Here is a 24,385-nt window from a genome sequence, read left to right on the forward strand (position 1 = left end):
AATGTCCCACATGTCAACACAGGGGGCGCTATTACTGAGACAGATGCCGAGACAGGAAGTATATTGAAGCAGAGTGACATCGTCTATTCGGCTGAAGATGAAGAAAGGTGAGTTATTACTATTATGTCCGCTCCTACCACCACTGCAGCACCTACCTACCTAATGTATAGTGCAGCACCTACCTACCTACCTACCTAATGTATAGTGCAGCACCTACCTAAGCTATACTACAGGTACCTACCTAACCTATACTGCAAGCACTTACCTAGCTAACCTATACTGCAGTCACCTACCTATCTAATTCATACTGGTGGCACCTACATAGCTAACCTAAACTGTGGGCACCTATACCTGCCTCCATGGTGGGGAAGGGGGGGGGGGCATTTTAACACCCTCGCCCTGGGTGAAATTTAGCCTAGAAACTGCCCTGTATCTAACTTATACTGCAGTCACTTATCTGGCTCAATTTCACTACAGTGACCTACCTAGCTAACCTATACAGGGGGCACCTAGAACTGGCCTCCATGTTGGGGGGGGGGGGGCATGTTTAGACCATTACCCTGGGTGACACTTGACACACAAAAAAGCCTGCTGCACAGTAATGTGTTTGTGATGTAGGCCATGTTGGCCATATTACACATGGTTGCCCATGTTGGGCCTGTTTTATTGTTGCTAACTGTTTTTGAAAAATAGTCTTACTAAAAAAAAAAAATATTTAAATAAATTTTTGGCCCACAAGCCTACAACACGTTTCATGAGTATTATTAAAATACAGAAAGAGAGAGAGAGAGAGAAAGAGAAAGAGAGAGAGAGAGAGAGAGAGAGAGAGAGAGAGAGAGAGAGAGAGAGAGGCCATATTTAAAGAAACATATCAACAGAAAAGTGTGTACATGTTAGAAAAATAACAAAACAATACAAAAACATTATACATACATACCTATGTTAGTGCATTGTATGCTGTTTAATAGTAAATAATGTTTTAATAAACATTTGGGTTAAGTGCACAATTCTTTATCATGATTTCAAATCTCACACTGAACGATCGCTACGAAACAAAAGTTCCCGGAAATACGTACGTTCCCAGGTTAAACGCATCTGCGCAGTTCATGAAATAGCGATCGTTCTCGCACGATCGCTATACACACTTCATTTTAACGGCGACAATCGCTCGATTATATCCAACTATTTGGAAAATTTTCTCAAGCAATCATTGCCCTTCCATCGCTTGACTTAACGATCGCTTATGAACGAACTTTAGGCAATAATCGTGCGAGAGACTACGAGCGATCGTTAATTGGCCTTTACGAGCGATCGTTATCGCAAGTGTGTACGCAGCATAATACTCACATAAGTGGTGGGAGGAGGCTTCCCCTGCCCCCTCCTTCTTGTTGTTCCAGAACTGGGACCCCCTGAATCCAACTGGCAAGGGCTTGTCAACAGAGCTTGGCTGACTGCGCAGTAGCATGGAGTGGAACAGACTTGACTTTTTATGCCCGTACGGCAGCTTCGTGCTGCTGCACAGGTGCAAGACATCCTGTGCCAGTGCCTGTATGGTGAGGCTGGTAGCTTTGGGGGTCTCACCACTGAATCAGAGAGGTAGAGAGGGACAGGGGAAGGATCTGGATGTTCCAGCGGTTTCCCTCTATTGAGGTATCATAATTTTTCTCCTAACAAAGTCACAGGTTTGCTTTAAGAGCCATTTCTTATAAGTAGACCCCTGCTATTCTTTGCCTACATATTTTTAGATATTAACATTCGTGAATACAAGCTAGAATCACCAAAATAGAAATCTGTGTCATGGTTCTAGCAGTGGGTAAGATGGCCATATGGTGGCAGAATGAGGTCCCACCTACTGTACCTATGGAAAAGAGCTGTGGAGGGAGGAAAGCTTGCGTAGCATGCTGGAAATATAGAGTTTTAGTTTTGAATCAGGTTTTATGGAACATTATTGGCCTCTATCTCTCCCCATTTCACCACACACAGCATTCCCTATAGTCTTTGATTGTTTTGAATTCAGTGTGAGACTGTGACCAAACACCATTCAAATGTAAATCAGATATTACTCAAACATAAATGAAGTGGATGTTCTAATACTAGAAACCTTCACATACTTTGCCCTCTACATTCATCCTGCCTGACAATATAGATGAGTGTACACAGGTATTTACACATTAAAAGCACTGTTTGCCAATTGCAAAACCAAATCTCCAGAGCACATAAAACAAACCACGTAGATTAGGTAAAATATAAACCAGACTGCATTTCACAGCATAAGGTCTCTTTACCACTATGAAACACAATTGCAATCGTGCTGCGATCGCATTTCAAACTAATTTCCGCTTATGCGATTGAGTTAAGGGGCCCATACACCTAACGATTTTCCCACCGATATACAGCAGATTCGATCACTGTGATCGAATCTGCTGTGAAATTGTTGCCCAAACGCAAACAAATGATTTCCATTTGAAATCAATCGTTTCCGTCGAGCTGTCTGTGCGGAAGATTTTTCTTGATCGCTGGCGGGTCGGGAGTGCGTCGATAGCGGCGTTCTAATGCCCGACGACTGAGGCAATACAGCAGCAATACATTACCTGATCGGCACGTATCCCCACTGTCACCGCTGCTCCGTCTCCGCGCTGGGCTCCGAGTCCAGCAGGCTTCACTTCTTCTTGTCCCGGCAGGAAGTTTAAACAGTAGAGAGCTCTCTACTGTTTAAACTTCCCCCAGACAGAAAGAAGTGAAGCCAGCCGGTCCGGAACCCGGAATCCAGCGGAGAAGGAGACAGCGGAGACCAGGGGACACGTGCCGGCTGGAGCAGGTAATGTATGCGGGGGAAGGGGGCGGCGGCAGCTTCACAGACTGTGATCGGTTTCATGCTGAAATCAATTCACAATCTGTTTGCCGTAATGGCAGCCGTACGATCCCTCTCTGATCAGATTCGATCAGAGAGGGATCTATCTGTTGGTCGAATGTGATGGCGAATCGACCAGTGTATGGCCACCTTTACTATACTCAGTATAGTAGAGCTCTATCACATCCCAAACGCGACAGGACAATGATTACACTCAGGACAAAATCACAGCGCAATCGGATTGCACTAATGGAAATGGCCAATGCCATTTCATTAGTTTACTGTACCCTGTGTTATACAATCCATTAGCGATTAGAATCAGATCACAAAACAGCTGGCCACTAACGATACAATCTTTTTCATCCAATCTTACCATTTCTATGTAACATAATGTCACGGCCTAAATTATCCATGCAATACATTCACTCAGTTTATCCTTATACTACATACATTTGGTAAAATTGGATGAAAAAGATTGTATCATTAGTTTTCTAGCGAAATTTCTAGCGAAAATCATTTAAGCAATCAGAAATTCTGATCGGATTGGTTGTAAATAATCTGAGGTGATGGGCACAATCGATTACAAACGACTATAAAAATAGTCGTCCGATTGGATTTTTGTCAAACCAAAATTTGGATTTTCTTGTTGGTTGTGATTGATAGGAAGCAAAGATTGGTTTGTTGATGGTGCAGTGAACAATTTTTCATCCGGTCAGAATTTCTGATCACTGGAACGATTTTTCGCTAGAAGTTGGACCGTTAGTGGCCATCTTTACTGTAGAAAGGTTGTGGCAAAGGGTGGTGACAGGCAGTGACAAGGGTGGAGCATGAACCTATCACCTGCACATGTACCCTGTTCCCTGACTGCTGTATGTTGCTGCTCTTGCTTCATTGTGCACCTCCTGGTCATTCTGCTGTCTCAGAAAGCAAGTTAGGCAGCTCATTCAGATACAATAACTGCACAAGAGACAGGGAAACAAGAGATGATAAATATAAAATAGTGGCAATTTTCTTTTCCATGCAGGACATATAGGAAGAAAACAACAACAACCTCTTAATGGCTAACTAATAAAGTTTAGTTATGCAAGCTTTCGTGGGAACTCACCCCCTTCTTCAGACATTTCATTTTATTGACAGAAAACCTTTTGCTACTATTGTCATGCAGGACATACAAGAGCTTATGCTGTGCATGGGCAATTCTACACATATCTGACTTGCACTGATCTTCACACACCTCATCCATAATATTCAGTTGTATGCACAATAGATGTACAGCAGCTTGTGCGGTTACGCTACTGGCACTGCCTACTGACGCAGACCTGTAGTTTACAGGAACTTTACACTCCACTGTACAGACAGGATAGAGGTCGGGAATGTGAATAGGTGTGCAGGTGTAGGTAAGCACAACTGCATAACACAAGTTCTATATAAGAAAACTTAATGTAAAATTGAATAGTAATAATTGACAGCAGGCAACATGTGCTTTCAGAATTTAATGTCTTCCAACATCTTCAGTTTTGGGTTTAGCTGGGCTTTCAGTTGTTCTGAAAACCCAGGAGAAGCCATGGCCATCCTTTTGTAAGGAGGAATTAACAACTTTAAAATTATATAGTACTTTCACATTAAACATTTCAGCCTTGTACACACTTCAGGTAAAAGTCATTTGAAACATCAGATAATGTCATCATGACGAATAACAATCAACACGAAAAATGAAGCAAAATGAGTTTTAGTGACAATGACCAATATAGCTGATCCAACTGGTCGATCGACAATTATTGGGCAGATATTGTATAGTCTGACGGTGCATACAATGATGTTCAAACAACTTCAATGTGTGATTTCCAGAGCATGTGTGTATATGTCATGTGAAATGCCATTTCCAACTTCCTGCTCAGTGTTTCAGTCACATCACCATTTGGAATATTGGCGTATGCGTGTGTGTGTGAGTATACATTGTTTTAACAACTAATCAATTCTGTGCGCCAGGTAATGTCATTTGATTGATGATGCTCTTTTGTGTGTGCCAATTTAAAGCTAGCACATGGATGTACGTAAAAGTACTGTTTTGTTGAGCTATTTAACTCAGCTAATAAATCTGCTAAGCAGCTTTGCAAATATGGACTCCTGCAGTGAAAAGAGGAAGAAGAGTGCAATGGCTGGCAGAGACTTCTGATCCTGTGTGAGTTGTGTAAACATGAACAGGATGCTAACACACAATGTATGAGCTATTCATTGGCTGACCATAACTCAAGTACATGCTTCAAAGCACTGTTACATGATGGCGTTTTTAAAAGACACAACATAACTCCATTTTTATTTCATGAAAACAATAAATAATAATAATAAGAAAAAACTTGCAGTAATCATAAAGGAGAATAAGAAAAAGAGAGAACACCAAGAGCCCAATATAGTGTAGAATGTACTGGTAAGGTATAATTGATAGAGTAATAATATTAATTTAATACTCACAAACCAGGGTTACCAAGTAGGCAACCACTGTCAAAGCAGGTGGGGAGATTGTCCTGACCCCACTCAGGATTAAAAAGTCGCTCTCTGTAGTTGAAGAAGGAAGGGTACAACCCTCCACCAAGGGTGGACTTGATGTAGATAATAGGATAACAGAGGCGCCAATAGGATAAAAAACACTAAAAGAACTTAAAAACCCATCTTGGTAATAGAGGAGGCACTCTGAGAGGCGCTCAGTGTTGATGATACTGGCAGATGCTGTTTACTCCTATCTGTTATTGCCTGATGAAGCGGGTTTGTATCCCGTGAAACGCGTTGCACTTTATTTGGAGTATCCAATAAAATTGTTTTGACTGAAAATCCACAGTCGTGTGTTCTGCTTGGAGGGGGTGAGTCCACCACTGCCTCCTCTATTACCAAGATGGGTTTTTAAGTTCTTTTAGTGTTTTTTATCCTATTGGCGCCTCTGTTATCCATAAAGGAGAATAAGCACAGACAACTATTAATTCTGTATCCGGCTTAGAAAAATGTTAGTTAGCATCTTAACAACCAAAGGTGTACCTATAACTAATGGGCCCCAAAGGAAAGCTTGTATGGGTCCTCCCAACCTTCACTGCTCCTTCCTTATATATATTTATTTTAGGATTTGTATCAGCTGTAACAAAGAAATGTTTTTTTGTTTCAACAATGGTTCATTTGCATATACCGTATTAAGCAGTGATGCACTGGGAGACATCTCAAGCTCGCTCCAACCTGAATTATCGCAAATTCTTTCTGTTTTAAGAATGCAAACTTTTGTTTTCCTTATATAACACGTGTAACCGCTAAGATCACACCCTCCCATAACAAGTATGGTCAAAACATCTGCTCTGGAGGCGTGGCCTCTGTATAGGTAGGAATGAAGGTTAGGAAGTTGGGCTCCCTCACAACCCTGGGTTCCCCTGGGGCTGCAGGGTCTCCTCCATATACTGAGGCATCTCCATTCACAGAAAATAAATAGGTTATAATAGGGAACTAGAATGCTCTGGCACAAAAACTGGGAAAACAAAAACAAGAATTCATGTTCAGAAGCAAGTCAGAAAATGATTTCCGTGTGACTGTAAAATTAAAACATTGCTTGAATTCTGTCTCCCTGGTGCACACACACAACAAATACATTTTTGTGAAGAATGGATTTCCATTTCTGTATGTGATCATTTTAGGTGTGTAAAAATGTCCATGTCTGTGACTCCTTTCACATTATGCAAATTGTATTGCGATCACAACTCACCATAGCAAAAAGTCTCATCAAGCAGTACCCTTGTGGTGCAACCATACAGTGAGGCATACAGTGCAATGAAAGTATGCCTCACTGCCACTGAAAACACACTGCATTATTGCAACTGAACGTGCCACACTGCACTCAATGTGATAGCCCCATAGGAAGATCATTGCATCACATTGTAAAACAATATTATCCATTGCAATGCAATGGACACAGTGTGACAAGAGTTAAAGCTAGTATTTAACCACTTTACACTTTGACCTGTTTCCTCTTATGGACTACAGCAGATTCAAATTTTAGCTTTGTTTCTATTCAACCAGTTCAGGTTCCTGGACATGAATTTAAAGTCCAGGAACAAAAGCCATCACTTAGCGTTCCCATACAAGCACACTCACAACGCTCGTGCACATATCCATTATTATTATTTAGTATTTATATAATGCTGATATTTTCCGCAGCGCTGTACGAAGGATATTGTCTTGTCACTTACATGTTCCTCGGAGGGACTCACAATCTAATCATTACCATTGTTTATGTCTATGTATGTATCATGTAGTGTATGTATCGTAGTCTAGGGCCAATTTAGAGGGAAGCCAATAAACTTATCTGTATGTTTTTGAGATGTGGGAGGAAACCAGAGTACCCGGAGGAAACCTACACAGATACAGGGAGAACATAAAAACTCCTTGTAGAAGTTGACTTGGCTGGGATTCGAACCAGGGACCCAGCGCTGCAAGGCGAGAGCGATGCCCATGCCCACACTTGTGAACGCATATGCACCAGCTTAACAGTGAATGACTGATTTATACAGCAAATAGCAGCAATAATTCAGTACAAGTTAAAAAAAAAAGGTTTAAAAAGTTAAAATAAAAGTGAAAGCAGTGCCAGATAGTGGGGCATATCTGCTAACCAGCCCAAAAAATTGCTATATACATGCAGCACATGGTAATTTTGCCGGTACTGGCACCACTGAAATGGCACACAATTCCCAATTAGCATGACTCGTGTTACCTAGGTAATGCCCGCCTTTCTTGTGTAATGCGTGCTAACACTTGTTACATTAGCAATACGGACATTGCCTAGTTACCTAATTCTGGTCTCCTATCTGCACAACGCATGCTACGTCAGTGGCATAGGTATCAGTAAAACTGCTATGCGCTGCCTGCACAAGGCAGTTAAACCACTGGTTAGTGAATATGCCCCAGTGTCAAAAGTAAAAAAAAATGTTTCCCCTTCAGTGTTAACCCCATACCTAGTCTATTAACCCTTTGTGTCACCTGTACCTAGCCTTAAAAGATTTCTGATGCAAATAACAAATTCTATTCTTTTACTCACCTGGGGCTTCTTCTAGCCCCTTGCAGCCACCTGCAATGATGGTGACCCACTGGTGGGGTTGGCTTTTCTGCACCTGCGCATGTCCAAGTTGCTTGCACACAAATACTGCCAGATGACGTGGACGCAGGTGCAGAAGAGACGACCCGATGGGTCACCATCATTGCAGGTGGCCAGCGGGGACACCGAGACCACTGCAGCGACAGACTGAGATGGCCGCGAGGGGCTGGAAGAGGCCTCAGGTGAGTAAATAAAATAGATTTTTAACTTTGCCTCAGAAAGTCCTTTAAGATACATATACACTTTTAATGACCACCATCCATAGGGATCAGATGCAATCACTTGAGAAACATTTCAGACCCCAAATGCCCTGATAGTGTAGTAGTTATTATATTATATAGTATATTATTATATTATATTATTATCGAATCGGATGGTTGATCGGCAGCCAAGTCGAGAGATGTATGGCCACTTTTAAATTCCTACCTAAACAGTTCCCTGCTGCTTAATCAAAGCATTGTCCAAACTGAATCAAGGGTAGCATCTTAGCTATGTTTAGGCTTGTTCAATAAAGATTAAAGCCTGGTTCACATGGACTCTTGTCAAGCAATCAAATGAATGGGCAGGGCCGCTACCGTTGTTTACTGCCATTTACCATTGTTTGCACAAAGGACGCATTTGATCCCTATTTTTCCTGTTGTTTAGGCAACCGTGGACACATCTAAGCCTCCATGTCAGCAGTCCGGGAGCCACCAAATTATTTTTTGCACGCTTGCAAAAAAGTATTTGAGCAAGACTTCTCATTAGCAGAGAGACTTTATCCCCAATGTATGAAACATACAGTAACAGTCATACACTACCATTAGGCTTGCAGCATTTCAGAACACAGCATTTACAAAATGATGATGGTTAATTATAAATATCCACATTTTAAATCTATCTATAAAATATAATATACAATCTATTTCAGTCAGTTTGAATAATTACTGTCTATACATTCATTCATCTGTCACATCCCTCTCAGATATAGGTAGGACAGACCAGCTTTTAGGCAGCAAGTGATAAGTCATTCATGTTAGCTCAAGTGCAAATTCCTACATCAAGTAACTATGGCATGCATTAAGGCCTAAAAGCTGCATATATTCTATCAGCATTAGAGTATAATTACATCAGTGAAAGTACTCTATGGAGAAGGAAGAGCAGTGACACTATTACAGTCCATGTCACACAAGATCTGAATTATGGCTTGCAAGATACATCCAGCTTTGAGTTTCCATTCTGAGCTTCCGCAGCCTTGCAGCTCATGTGTTCACTCATATCCGAACTATCGGACAGCTTGGCTCCAAATTTATCCCCCTTGTTTGGGTCTCTGGAAGGAATACAAAGGTAGCAGAGGAACTTGAAGCAAGACAAGAGCCCCTGAGAGATGCTTGAGGAGAAAAGCTTCTTGCAAGGATGACAGAACTGGTAGAAGATAAGCATGAAGAGGACTGCCATACAGTAAGCAATCAGCAGCTGCAGCACCAGTAATGGTGCACACACGTACATGTACACATCTGTCCTGTACGTGTACCACAGCAGCAGCAGGGCAGCATTTTCAATGAACCTCACCATGTAATACACCGCCATACAATACCAGTTTTGAGACCTGTTGATTAGGTCTGAGTCATTAAGTTTGAGTTGAACAGCGGACCAACAGAACACATTAATCCCAGCATAAAGAAAAGTGAGGAAGCAGAGGACTATAGTGGTGCCAACCCTGGTCAACGCCTTCTCTATGTTCTCTGGGAAAGGACTCTTACTCTTCCAGTAGAGAACCCACGGGTAGAAGAAAAACACCAGCAAGTTGGATAACACCACTAGCAGCATCCATATTGGAAGGACAGAGCTGAACAGGACCAGGACAATCACTCTGGTTGCAATTTCAAAACTCCTCCACAGGAAAATGCAGATATAAGCAACTGGTTTAACACTGATGTCATAGTCATCATACTTGATTTTTATGGCCAGGATATTGCAGCGTAATGCTCCATACACAATGGAGAGTAAAGAAATGCACATGAAGATACCTGAAATGATATAACCAATAGAAACTCAATACATTTCTCTGTTTTACATTTGAAGTCACATAGCTCATATTATAGTCAAACTAAAAATGGTAAATTGAAATAATAACAATTCAAAAGCCTTACAAGGAAACAGCTGGCCTATAAATCAATAAAACAAGTATACACCTTTAGGCTCCCTACACACTGCATGCATTTCCGATTCCGATTTTGAATCGGTTTTTACATCCGATTCCGATTTTTAATTGTAACTGCATGCTGCGTTTTTTCCTCCGTTTTTCTATTGATTGCATTCAAGGAAAATTGGAATTGAAAATCGGAATCGGAAACGGAATCGGAATTGCAAAACGGATTTGCAGTGTGCAGGGAGCCAAAAGGTGTTTATTATGATGCAAGTAACGGTGTACTCCTTTAATATGTACTTAGGCCTCAATTCACGGAGCATTATCAAACGTTTATCAAACACTTTATCAAACGTTTGATAATTTACCTCATGGGTAAAATCTCATTTTGAATTCACTAAGGTGTTATATAATTGTTGAACGTTTTATCGGTAAAACATTTGATAAATATAGAACACCTTAGTGAATTTAAAATGAGATTTTACCCATGAGGAAAATTTTCAAACGTTTGACAAAGTGTTTGATAAACGTTTGATAATGCTCCGTGGATTGAGGCCTGTGTGTTGAACACAACTCATATATACATTTTTATAACATTGTACTTACTAGAGAGTGTTTGTACCTTGTGGGCCAGCGTCATTTTTACTTTTCATCTATATTCCTCTTGATTCAGCAATAACTTAATCACTAATTATGATACCTTATTGATGTATATAGCCTTTGGGTGACTATTTTCTCATTAAGAATTATTTTATTTTTTATGCATTAAAAAAGAATACAAAAAAGGTAAAAATGTAAAAATAAACACAATATTTCAGGGTTCACCATTATCATTTTAAAATAAAAAATCCTACTTTAGATAAGAAGAACAAATTATATTTGACTATTTATCCCAGAGCTCCCCAACCCTGTCCTCAAGGACTACCAACAGTGTATGTTTTGCAGAAAACCACAAACATTCACAGGTGTGGCAATTAGTGTCTGAGCAGAGCTGATTAACTACCTGTGTGGATTTCCACAAAACATGCACTGTTGGTGGGCCTTGAGGACAGGGTTGGGGAACACTGAAATTTTATCCCATTTATTATAATGCTTACATTTTGTTGCTGACCCCACCAGTGTTGGTCCAGAAAGGTGCTCTCACTTCAAAAAAACATTTTAACCTCTGGAATATATATTAATTAAACTATACACAGTTACTTTTAAGATATGGATTGTATGAACTGAAAAAGCACAAGGTAAAACCACTAAGCGGTGAATATTTCAGAACTGTAACCGTGAGATGCACCCAAAAAGGTAAAACAATTAAAATCAATCAAATCAAATCAAAATGAATGTAAAAGATACACGTACCTCCATTGAAAACACAGGCTGCAAAATCATTTATTGGCAAAGACTGTGACAACACTTTTTTCTAGTTAATCACCATATCCTTAGGCTAGGCTGGTGCCAGCTTAATTTAGGAGGCTAAAAGCTGATATTCTACGTTATGTGCTACGTTATGTGCTAGGGCTGGCCGAGCCTTACTGATCAGTAGAGATGGTCAATGAGATGCAACTAATTCTGGGTGGGTGCTGAATTATGCACCTTTTTATGTAAATGTGTGAAGCTTGAAATGGACCAATCAATAAAGACAAGGTAATTATGATGGTGCCTATTTTAAGGACTTAAAATAATTTACATAAATCTGCATCAACTCAGATTTAATTGCATTTCATTGACCATCACTACTGATCAACTACCGCAGGACAGTAGCTTTCTTAAGTACTAAATATGTCCGGCTCTGTGGAAAGCAGAGAAAAAACAACATGGTTTGTCACTGCAAATTCAACACAGGGGGGCTACTACCTCTGGCCAGCAATGTATAGATAAACCTGCCCACGCATGCACTGTCACTGTTTCCCTATTCAAAGCAATGAAGCCATGCATAGCTGTAGTGCCAGTCAGGTTGCAGTCCCAGGAGAGTGATAGCTTACACTGTGGTATACAGCTGAAATCTGCCTTCTACTTAGCTGATCACATCAAAACTATGCTGACTGCACGAAGGCATTGAAAAGAAGGCTCTGGATGTCATATAAACTCAGCTAAAACTCCCTCAACCTGAGCGATTAAAGAGTATGTCCAGTGAAAAAGACAAAGCCCGCCAAGTAAGGCTTCCAGGATTAGTGGGTCTCAGGGTTAATAACTCACCCACTCACCTATAACTTATTAATGTCAGAAACCTCCCCCTTTCTAGTCGGCAAAGTCGTGGTTGTTTTTTTTACAGTCTTCCTAAGCTCTAGCCACATCCACTTGCATTGCCGCTACTGCAGCCTAATTGGTCATTGTCCTAATTGGACAGCCGCGACTATCCTGTCGATGGATGGGGGGCGGAGCTTCACCTGCTTAATGAATTACGCACCAGCGTGTGAGTTATTAACCCCTGATACCAATGATCCTGGCAGCATGAACCAATGAGCCTTACATGAGAGGCTGTCTTTGTCACTGGAAGTAGTCTTTAATCCTTTCGTCACACAACTATGTTCTGAATGCACGTTACTAGCAGGTATGAGGGAAATATTTTTAACAGTGTGTTAGTTTTTTTTCTTTTATTTTTAACCCTGTGTTTACATAGGTATGGGGTCAGAAATGACCCTTTTTGACCAGTAACCTGGATATTGGTAGCTTTTTATTTGCCCCCCTTTTCATAGGGGTAACTTGTCCACCCTATTGGAGAGCAAGGAATTATTCTATAATATCAGGGCAAGATGTACACGTGTGCACTTGCAAACATGCAGTTTAATAAAAGTGTTTGCCAGGCATTGGCACTGCTAATTTCTTTTAAATAAATTATACTGGTGGCTTGCAGACTAGGCAGTCTGATGTCCAGTAATACGTAAGGAAAGCATTCCCTATTCATTCTATAGCTGAAAAACGTGCAATTTGTAATCTTTTAGTTAGTAAATCAGTAATAGAATGTCACATCAACAAATACTTTGGCCTCCATTTTTATTTGCTAAGCACTCTTCCTGCCATGTGTAAAAGTTAAAAACAAATGCAATATCCTGCGTAATGATTTCACACTATACCGTTTCTCCTCTTCTCTGAAAAATAATAAAAAATCAAGCTAAAACCGATCCCAATCATGTTAATGGGTTTAGCATCAGCACATGGCCTTCCTCAATGAAAACTTTACTTACACAGGGATATTGTGGCATTTCTTTGTAGCACACATATGTACAGCTGGAGGGTTAGCTGAGGGGCAGAGCCCAGGAAAGCCTGGATGACAGAGGCCCGGCCAAAGGCTGACCTGTGTGTAAACAGTTTTCTTTCTGCCTGACCCAATTCTTTCTCCACTTCATCAGTGCAGCCTCCTTTCGGCAGCTTCTTTTTCCTGGTGATGCTAACATAGGGCTCTTCAACTTTACCAGCATTGATGTAAATGCAGAACACTTCAATACACCTGCAAAATAACACAGCAGCTGAATTCATTTTCTTGAGACAGTTTTATTTTTCAACTTCAACAATAAATCTATTTCTAATCGAGAAAAGCATCCAACATAATACTACAGAAGAGCTGTTTTTTTACAGGTGTGTAGTTCATATTCAAAACAATGGAATGCCATTCTATTTACATGTGAATGGAGTTTAATTTGCATTTGAATAGCCTTCAATGTCAGCCACCCACTCAATTCAAAACAGTCAGGAAAGGACTTTAAAACCACAAGATTGCATTAAAAGTACCCATACACTTCTAAATTGCCATCCTCAGCCTAGTCTAAAAAACATGTTAATCCATAGTTGTTCTTTAAAGTAGATGTGAGAAAGAATCGCACACCTCTGTATGGGAGTCAGCACTGAGAATCAAATGTCACAATAATTCCAAGGAAGGGTGCGCACACAGGCTGATTGCAGGAACAGTGTACATTTATTGTCCCATCAAACACAAATGAAAAGACATCTGACCATTCTCCGACAATCATTTTAGGGCCAATCCGGTTCCCTTTCTCGAACATTTGTTCATGCGTGTTTGATGGGACAATAAATTTACACTGCTCCTGCAATCAACCGGTGTGCAGACCCTTCCGTGGATTTACTGCTCTTAAAGTAGAACTCTGCCCATAATGTTTTCCTAGTTCTGTGCAGTGCAGGGATGCATTGAAGTTCTTATTGCAGTGACTGGCGCCATCAAGAAAGAAAGCAAATCTTACTTGTTCTTGCCTGAGACCCTAACAAGAGTAAAACGTATGTCCCTCCCGGGAACATTCCCTCATTTTCTGTCCCAGTGCCCAGACTATAACTGCTAGCAGAATTCCTGCAGACATTCCTCCAGACACTTTGTGGAATTCCTCCAGGTATGGGTTTCCTCCAGACACTTTGTGGAATTCCTCCAGGTATGGGTTTCCTCCAGACACTTTGTGGAATTCCTCCAGGTATGGGTTTCCTCCAGACACTTTGTGGAATTCCTCCAGGTATGGGCTTCCTCCAGGTATAGGTTTGCTCCAGACACTTTGTGTAATTCCTCCAGGTATGGGTTTCCTCCAGACACTTTATGGAATTCCTCCAGGTATAGGTTTTCTGCAGACACTTTGTGGAATTCCTCCAGGTATGGGCTTCCTCCAGGTATAGGTTTGCTCTAGACACTTTGTGGAATTCCTCCAGGTATGCGTTTCCTCCAGACACTTTGTGTAATTTCTCCAGGTATGGGTTTCCTCCAGACATTTTGTGTAATGCCTCCATGTATGGGTTTGCTCCAGACACTTTGTGGAATTCCTCCAGGCATGGGTTTCCTCTAGACACTTTGTGTAATTTCTCCAGGTATGGGTTTCCTCCAGACATTGTGTGTAATTCCTTCAGGTATGGGTTTGCTCCAGACACTTTGTGGAATTCCTCCAGGTATGGGTTTGACCAGACACTTTATGGAATTTCTCCACGTTTGGGTTTGCTCCAGACACTTTGTGGAATTCATCCAGGCATGGGTTTCCTGCAGACACTTTAGTCTCGTCCCACATCCCCCAAAAATACAGAGAAGTTCCAAGCTCATGACTGTGCTCCTCTTCAAGCATGAATGTGGCCGTACTGTGTCTGCATTTCAGAAAATTCATGCAAATCTAGTGTAGTCTTCTTATTTGTAAGTATTTTTTACTGTCAGAACACATACAGATTACTACTTTCTTCTAATCGTGATTAAATAGGGAGGATAAAGGTAGAAAAAACAGTTGTAATTGCTTTAATAAATCTGCCCCACTGTTTCCCCACTTACCCCTTCCACCAGAATCCACTCCGTCATGTGCCACGCCATCATCCCTCCTCCCCTCCCTATAGAAACACACATGATATTTTGCTATAGCAGAGAGAGGCATCTGTACAGCCCTTTGCCTCAGAACTGTCGCTCAAGGGATCGAGTCCCAATCGCATTGTGCAACAGCCTTTGTTCTTGTGTACACAACTTAGCCCTGCCGATTGTACCCATACACCTGATTTATGTTCTATCCCAGTGGCACAGGAATAGGGAATGTGGAGGATGCAAACACCACCAGATCTCTGCTCCAAAGGGCCTTCCTAGGACCATGCATCTGCCACTGCTATGACCATTCATTGGTGTTGTATGTGCATCTCTCATTGCTACAGTCTTTAAGAATTTTGTCTTTAAGGGGAAGAGGGTTAGGGGAAGAAGTGCAGTCCGGGACTTAAAGAGGAACTTTACCCAAGCATTGAACTTCATCTCAGTCAGTAGCTGATACCCCCTTTCCCATGAGAAAGCTTTACTTTTTTCAAATAGATCATCAAAGGGGTATAGTGAAACCCCTCCTACAGTGTGATGTCATGACCATGGTCATGACAGTTTCCTGTCAGTGAACCTTGTTGCATTGTGGGAAATAACGCCTGTTTCCAACTGCCAAGCACCCAGTATCTCCCTCTATACATAAGTATATCTACAAAAAACAACCTTTTAGCCTATTGCATTGTTAATTGCTGAGTTATAGATAATGGCAGTTGGTGCTGTCTAGTTTTTTTCTAATCTGCCAGTAGTAAAGCTGATGACCCACAGGCTCATTGTGGATCAAACAACGTAAACAAATTACATGGCGAATATCAAGCATTTCATGACTTTTCTTCTATTTTTTAACTTCTCACTTTGTAATGTATCGATTTATTTTTACCCACCTACTACTATTTTCTGTAAAATTGCTCTTAAGGTGAAATGAGACCCTGGACAAAATGAACATTAACACCCCCCCCCCCCCCCAATCTCTAACACCACATATAATAATATTAGGTGGCCTTTGGTCTCGTTACCCTAAATAGCAGTAATAGGTGACTCTGGACCCCTACCCCCACTATAGTAATATTAGGTGGCCTTTGTGCCCTACTTATAATGGTATTAAGTGGCCTTTGCCCCCACCCTAGCTCTGTATACAGGAAATGCCATAGCTGGTTCTAGGGGTCCCCAGTAACAAAATTATACAGTAAGGGGAGGCTTTAGTGTAAACTTTTGCACTGGGGCCCATGACTCTGTAGCTATGCCACTATTCTGTCCATATCTGTCCTGTGGCTGAGCAGGCTAATCAACTGCAGATACACACCTGCTAAGACCCTTCATTGGCACAGAGGGTCCACCAGGGACGGTTCCAGAAACACTGGGGCCCCTGGGCAAAATTAATCCAGGATCTCCACCAACAGACACCCTTCCGACCAAGAAGCGGCATTAGGGGCTCTATGCTGCAGCCAATGTTCCCCCAAGGACCCCTGAACCAGCTGCTGACATGCCCCAGGTCACTCCCCCAACTTAACTATCTGTCAGTTCATGGCTCCATGCACTCCCCAACTTCATCCTCGCAAGGGCATCTCTCCTCTGTGACCCGGCACTTTATTATGAAGAAGTAGCCAGCAGTGGATTAAAAGATAGAAGTGCACGGAACCACAGACTAAAAAAGGAGCGTGTCTGCCAGGACAGGTAAGGCGCTACTCTGCCAAAGACTCTGCAGGGCTCTGGGGAGCACAGTTAGGTTGGAGAGGAGACACCTTGGGGCCCCTAGAGGCTCTGGGGCAATGGCCCCCTTTGCCTCTATGGTAGCACCGGCCCTGGAGTCCACTACGTAGCTGGCAGCTGTGTCGCTCCAAACATGTACAGGTAGTCCCCAGTTGTCGAACAAGATAGGGACTGTAGGGTTGTTCTTAACCTGAATCTGTTCTTAAGTTGGAACACTGTGCCATCTCTGTCCCCTGTACCTCCTCTGTGCCCCTCAGTGCCTCCAGTGTCCCCCTCTGTGTCACCTCTGCCCCCTGTACCTGCTTACACAAGTTTAAAAGCCATTTTTTCTTTGAATTTTTGAAAATCGATTTTCTCAAAAATTACGAGTCCAATTTTATTTTTTACTTGTTCCCACAGAATTACAGAACCCAGTTCATATCGGCGGATCGGCGTTTTTTGTCCCAACATTGTGGATTATATACTGAACAGGAATATACAATAACAACAGACTATCTGACCATTACATGGTTATGCTGACCACTTGCCTGGTTTCAGTGTGCTATTTTCATTTTGTTTCAACAGCATGAAATAAAACATGTCCTGGCTGTTTATTTTTTCATGCTGCTAAGTTACTAAGAAGTGCAACAGAAAGGGAAGACAAGTGACAGACCACATGCTGATTGCCTAGCAACACTGATGATTACAATGAAAATACCAAGCATTTCAGAAGTGCCTTTATTTATCATACAGTTAGGGCCGGTTCACACTAGAGCAAATGCAGAATGGAAATGGTAAGTGCATCCGCGAGGCAGATGCAATCCGTCCATTTTACATCCACATGTAACAATTAAACCCGTTTGTTCTGCATCCGCACCCCGTCCGAACATTCTCTCCTGCATCAATCACGTCCGCCCCTATGCCGCTCACCTGTTCCGCCGACGCTGCTTGGTCCATTCTTACTAGCCCAGAGGCCAGAGAAGCATGGGGCTCTCCACAGGCTGCAGCCTGCCAATTCTACCTAGCAACAGGGAGAATTTTCATTGGTCCAATGAGAATTCTGCCAGTTGCTGAGGATTTCCATTGGTCTTTTGCAGCCCAATGGAGATCCCCATCGGGCTGTTTAGAAGGGACTGAGCAGCAGCGATAGGCAGCAGGACACGTAGTCACGTCACAGTGTCTATCAAAATGGGCGACACGAATTCGGTGACTAGCCTGGTGAGAACAGACAGTGTCCATTCTCATAGGCTTTCATTGGACACATTGTCCTGCCAGTCTAGGAAAATATGCCAAGTTGGGACTTTGCATTCCGTCTTGCATTCTGTAGCAAACAGATCCATGTTTTTTAACTAGTGGAAGTGGATCCTATTTTTAACAAAGGATACGCTTCCTGCGTTAAAGCGGAGCTTAAAAAAAACATCCCGAACAGAAATTTTTTTTAAGCAAGTGTGAACTGGCCCTAAAGAAGATACTGAGAATCTCCCATGAGATACAGTTAAAGGCAGGTGACAAGCATGTTTTTTACAACAGCTAATCTAACTGATATAGAAAACGCAGACAAAGTGCAGAATTGTGCTGCAGGTTGTCAGGTTTTTTTTCTGTGCGCAATAAACGCTTTCAAGTGTGAACTAGCCAATAGATGAACATGATTTCTACGTCTAAATCAATTTTTCTGTGCAGAAAGCGCACACAAAAAGAGACAAGTGTGTTCCCCTACCTTATCCTTTACAAATGTACTCCTTTGAAAGGATCTATACAAAGATACCAGTCAGCCTCCCTACGCTTTTGTACACTATTTTGTCAGTAGTTCTGAGCAACTGCTATCAGTCAGTAGGTGCTTTGAAAATGAAGAAAAACCCTGAGAATCCCTCCATAAGGAGATGGACTAGTTCAAAAGCTGTCCGATTTTCACTGCCCACTGTATGCGACAGGAACATAGGAGAAAAGTAATTTAGAGTGCATTTTACTCAGAGACATTTATACATTTGCATACACATTTATTTTACATTTTACATTTTTTTCACGATAGTGGCCCTTTAACATTTTGCTAAGGGTTAGCAGCAAATTATTATTATTATTATGCATTTATATAGTGCTGCTATTTTCCACGGCTTTTTAGAGTACACTCATTAATTTGTGTAAAGTGTTATTTCACAATCTAATCCCAACCATAGACATAATCTAACATCCAACTACAGTTTAGGGCAAAGTCATTTAGCCTGGAACTGTAGTAGTGTGTACCTGGGAGGTAAGAAGAAACCAGTGCTACTGGAAGAATCCCACACACACAGGTAGAGAACATTCAAACTCCATGCAGATAGCCCAGCCATGAATTGAAGCCATGAACTAACATTATAGTAAGAACAGCATACAGCCAACTTGGCTTCTCTGTAACATCCTGGTAGTTAATGAACACTTTCAAGGTAACCTGAAGTGAGGGGGATATACGGTACATCTGAAACAGACAGGCAGCTATTCGGGTCAGACTTCAGTATGAGAACCTGATCTGCAAGCTCATGACTTAACCACCCTGGCGTTCTGATTAAATCGCCAGGGTGGCTGCGGGAGGGTTTTTTTCAAATAAAAAAAAAACTATTTCATGCAGCCAACTGAAAGTTGGCTGCATGAAAGCCCACTAGAGGGCGCTCCGGAGGCGATCTTCCGATCGTCTCCGGCGCCCAGAATAAACAAGGAAGGCCGCAATGAGCGGCCTTCCTTGTTTTGCTTATATCGTCGCCATAGCGACGAGCGGAGTGACGTCATCGACGTCAGCCGACGTCCTGACGTCAGCCGCCTCCGATCCAGCCCTTAGCGCTGGCCGGAACTTTTTGTTCCGGCTGCGCAGGGCTCAGGCGGCTAGGGGGGCCCTCTTTCGCCGCTGCTCGCGGCGAATCGCCGCAGAGCGGCGGCGATCAGGCAGCACACGCGGCTGGCAAAGTGCCGGCTGCGTGTGCTGCACTTTATTTGATTAAAATCGGCCCAGCAGGGCCTGAGCAGCGACCTCCGGCGGTGTTGGACGAGCTCAGCTCGTCCAGACCGCTCAGGTGGTTAAACTATTAAAGGCAGAGGAGCAGCAGGACAGCCAGACAATGTGCATTGTTTAAAGGCAATAAACATGTCAGACTCCATATTCCTCTCACTTCACCAGAGCTTTGAGTAATCCATAGTAACCTGTCATCTCCCACATGATGAAGGCCCAGAGCCTTGTCCTAAAAGAACTGTGATAACAGCCCAGTTAGTGTAGACAGGTGCCCTATGTAAACAACTGACAGTCTGTCACTTAAAGAGAAACTCCGACCAAGAATTGAACTTTATCCCAATCAGTAGCTGATACCCCCTTTTACATGAGAAATCTATTCCTTTTCACAAACAGACCATCAGGGGGCACTGTATGACTGATATTGTATTGAAACCCCTCCCGCAAGAAGCAAGAAAAGTACGTACTCCTGGCAGTTTCCTGTCTGTGAACCTTGCTGCATTGTGGGAAATAGCTGTTTACAGCTGTTTCCAACTGCCAAAAAAAAAAACATGCAGCAGCTACATCACCTGCCAACAGTAAAAATGTCACCATGTAATAAATGTCAGAATGTAAATAAGGGATTTAAAAGATTTTACAATTGGCAAACACATACTAAATCATTTATACATAATTGTAAAAATGAAGCACTTTTTTATTACATTATTTTCACTGGAGTTCCTCTTTAAATCAGGGCTCCTGTTCCAATATCCTCTAAAATAGCAATTCAAGAGTGAAAGTATTCCGGGCACCAACTCCAGCAGTTGCAATCACCTTAAAGGGAACCTGAACTGAGTAAAATTATTTAAAATAAACACATGATGTAGCTGCAAATGAATATTACATACTAACCTCACCGCCAGTTCCTCTCAGAAGCTCACCGTTTTATTCTTACAGTGATCCCTTCCAGTTCTGACAATATTTTGTCAGAGCTGAAATATACCAGTTGCTGTCAGTTATTTGTCAGCAGCTGTCAGTTACAACTGAATGTGCAAGGTAATGTCCATGCCTCCCTATGGCTCAAGTGGGGGATATTACAGTTTAACAGTGTGCTGTCTAGGAAGCTGTTATGGGGTAATGGCCATTTTCAAAATGGAGGACAGAAAATTCCATTGATCACAGTGGACAAACAGGAGGTAGGAGAGGAGAAAGAGATTGATGAGTAGACTACACAATAGGTAAGTATGACGTATTTATGTTTATTTTGACTTTACATTTTCAGGTCAGGTTCTCTTTAATTTATTAGCATCCCCATGAACATGACAAAGTGCAGTATGAATGGCCTAACAGCCGTTTCACAAGCCTATGACCTGCTTCTTCAGAGACAAAAATCCATGGATCCTCTGAAGAAGAAGGTCATAGACTTGTGAAACGGCTGTTAGGCCATTCATACTGCACTTTTGTATCTGGTCCATTCGGAGGAACAGCTACTACACCATATACATCCCCAGTGCCACCGTGTTATCGTGCGCCGATCTATCTTCTTCTACTGATTGCGATCCACTAAAATATAACGCATACATGGTAAAAGTGCACCTGGAAATTGGGGTGCCACGTGAAGCTGCTAGTAGAATATCACCAATACTGCTGATATCATGGTTTACCTAACTTACTTCTCACACTAACCTTTCCTCTACCTACTTCTCACACTAACTGTCCCCTTAGTTACTCCTAACACTAACTCTCTTGTTAACCTACAGCTAACATTGTCCCGTCCTGCACATAATAAATATCTACTGGCTATACACCCAGCACTCAAAATGTACACTGGGCACCACTAAAGCAGCAAATAACAATATGGTTTATGGCAGCATCCAAATTACCTGCCTCAGTAGGAGCAGGGATGCCCCAGTTATAGGCCTGGACATGCTATATTAATTTGCACATCAACTAAAGTGATGTAGGATACATTTTATTTTGCTTGGGGAAAATACTGGATATTGACAGGAAAATTCGATAAGTGTATGGCACCTTTACACACCTTGTCACCCCTATCCCCCTCCCCCACACACAAAACACCTGCTTATTGCAAGCAAACGTATGAGGTTTAAAGGACAACTGAAGTGAGAAGAATATAGAGGTTGCCATATTTATTGCCACCCTGCTAATCTATTTGTCTGCAGTAGTATCTGAATAACACCAGAAACAAACATGCAGCTAATAGTGTCATATCTGACAATAATGTCAGAAACACCTGATCTGCATATTCTTGTTCAGGGTCAATGGCTACAAGTATTTGAGGCAGAGGATTAGCAGGATAGCCAGGCAACTGGAGGGCAGGGCTCTCTCACCCTTTTGTGTTTTGGACTTTTTTTTATACATTTTATTCATCATCATGTTGTCACTCTAATTACCAATTCTGTAATTTGTATCAATTCTGTATTTTGTTACCAATTTTGTACATTGTTGTATACCAATGTCTGTGTTATTATGTACCCCATGTTTGTTTCTTACTTTGTACAGCACCACGGAATACAGTATGTTGGCACTTTATAAATCAATAATAATTGCTTAAAAGGAAATAAATATGGCAGCCTCCATATCCCTTGCGCATTACATGCGATGCGATTACATAGGCCTCTTGGGCATTACATGCGATTCTGATTTGCGATTTTGACGTGATTTTACATTCACGATTTTTAATTGGTACTGAATGCTGCGTTTTTTCTGGGTTTTTCTTTTCGTTTTGATAGCATCCAGGGAGAATCGGAATCGCAAATCGGATTTGCAGTGTGCAGGGGCCTGAAATCTATTTAATTACATAACAGTGGGAGTTTCCCTAGACGCTATCAAAACAAGAAGAAAAACGCAGCATGCAGTACCGATTACAAATCGCAAATCGGAATAGCATGTAGCGTCCAACTCTAAAAAAAATAAAATAAATAAAGGTAATATGTCCATGTTATATTATGGTGTTCTTTTGTATCAATAGCAAACCAAATGATGTTCTCTTCTGTGTGGCCCAGACAAACAACCCAACCCTTTCCACCAGCAGCTACTAATATTGCATTTTCTGGGAACGAGATTGCTGGTTGTCAGGTTACCTGTAGTACAACAGTGTATATTGTGATGATTAATAATACACGACCACCAATACAGTGTTTTCAGAGGAAGTGAATGAAATGCAGCCAATCATTTGGTCTAGGCATACAATGAAAGTATATGTTGGAAAGTGGTGGAAAATAATAGAACTGTATTTTGAGAGGACATAACAAAGCCATGCATCAGTCATGTGATTGCTGTGTGGTCAGTACAGGCCGAGCCGCCAGCCACCCTGTCACCTGCCATGCCCCCTCCTGTCACCTGCCATGCCCCCTCCTCACCTGACTAGGGGTCCCAGTTGCAGAAGGTGCAGCAGCAGCACCAGCGGTCTGTCCCTGCTTAGATCCCTGTGGAGGAACATGAGGCTCATCTGCACCAACACACAGGGCAGGAGGCAGAAGAGGAGGGTCAAGGATTGCCAGATCCTGTCTCCGGCCGAGATGTATGTGCTGCTTACATACAGGCCCGTCACTGTCTCTGCCACAAACAGCGACACTGACACCAGCACCGAGCCAGGGAACTTCATGTTGGCTTATCACTGTGTACAGAGGGCTGCAGCGGCTGCTGCTCCAGCTGGGCTGTGTCAGTGAGAAGCACACGCTGCTCTCCCACCCAGCCCTGCCCTCCCTCCCCCACTATCTATCCTGAGTCTATCTCTCCCCAGCACTGCACTGCTGCTGCTGCACAGTGTAGGTGTAAAGTCTTTAAATAGACACCAGCCAGCCTGTCTGTGCTTATGTATTGTCATTATAGCCTGCTTACTCCTTTGTGGTGGATGAATAATAACATAACAGATGTGGGGAGAATGCAATGTCATAGCATATTCCACAGCGTACTACCTGCAAGGCTGCTTACAGACACTACTGATAATCTTATGCTGGGTATGCACAATACGTTTTTCCGATCGATTTTCCATCCGATCGTTTTTTGCGCTTGATTCTCCATTTGATTCTGCGCTTGATTCTCTTATCTTCCGCTTGTTTTTCTTATCTTTTTCCATTCCCTTTTATGAGAAATCGACCCAAAAAACGATCGGTAGGAATATCGGACATGTCGGAAATTATCTATCGAACCCATCTATCGAGCGGAGAAACGTATGGTGTGTTCCCAGCATAATGTTAGTACAAGAATCCCATATTGCGTAAATCGATCAATCAATCACAGTCCCCCCTCCATTGGGTAGAATGGTATTATACCCAGTACGCACCATGCAATTTTCCCAGATCAATGGGAAATTTTCCATCATTTGATAATTTCTAGCATGTTCAATC

At 42.1% G+C, this 24,385-nt stretch overlaps 1 protein-coding gene across 1 annotated transcript; it reads right to left on the reverse strand.

Moving 5' to 3' along the window:
- Positions 1 to 4,329: 4,329 nt before the first annotated feature.
- Positions 4,330 to 23,706, reverse strand: XK (X-linked Kx blood group antigen, Kell and VPS13A binding protein). Its single transcript, XM_068268308.1, has 3 exons — positions 23,396 to 23,706; positions 13,284 to 13,546; positions 4,330 to 9,985 (listed from the first exon to the last, which is right to left on the reverse strand). The coding sequence occupies exons 1-3, from the start codon at positions 23,638 to 23,640 to the stop codon at positions 9,156 to 9,158; spliced, it is 1,338 nt and encodes a 445-aa protein (XP_068124409.1). The 5' UTR covers positions 23,641 to 23,706; the 3' UTR covers positions 4,330 to 9,155.
- Between the last annotated feature and the right edge of the window lie 679 nt (positions 23,707 to 24,385).

The sequence above is a fragment of the Hyperolius riggenbachi genome, chromosome 2 (genome assembly GCF_040937935.1).
Source record: "Hyperolius riggenbachi isolate aHypRig1 chromosome 2, aHypRig1.pri, whole genome shotgun sequence".
Lineage (NCBI taxonomy): Eukaryota > Metazoa > Chordata > Amphibia > Anura > Hyperoliidae > Hyperolius > Hyperolius riggenbachi.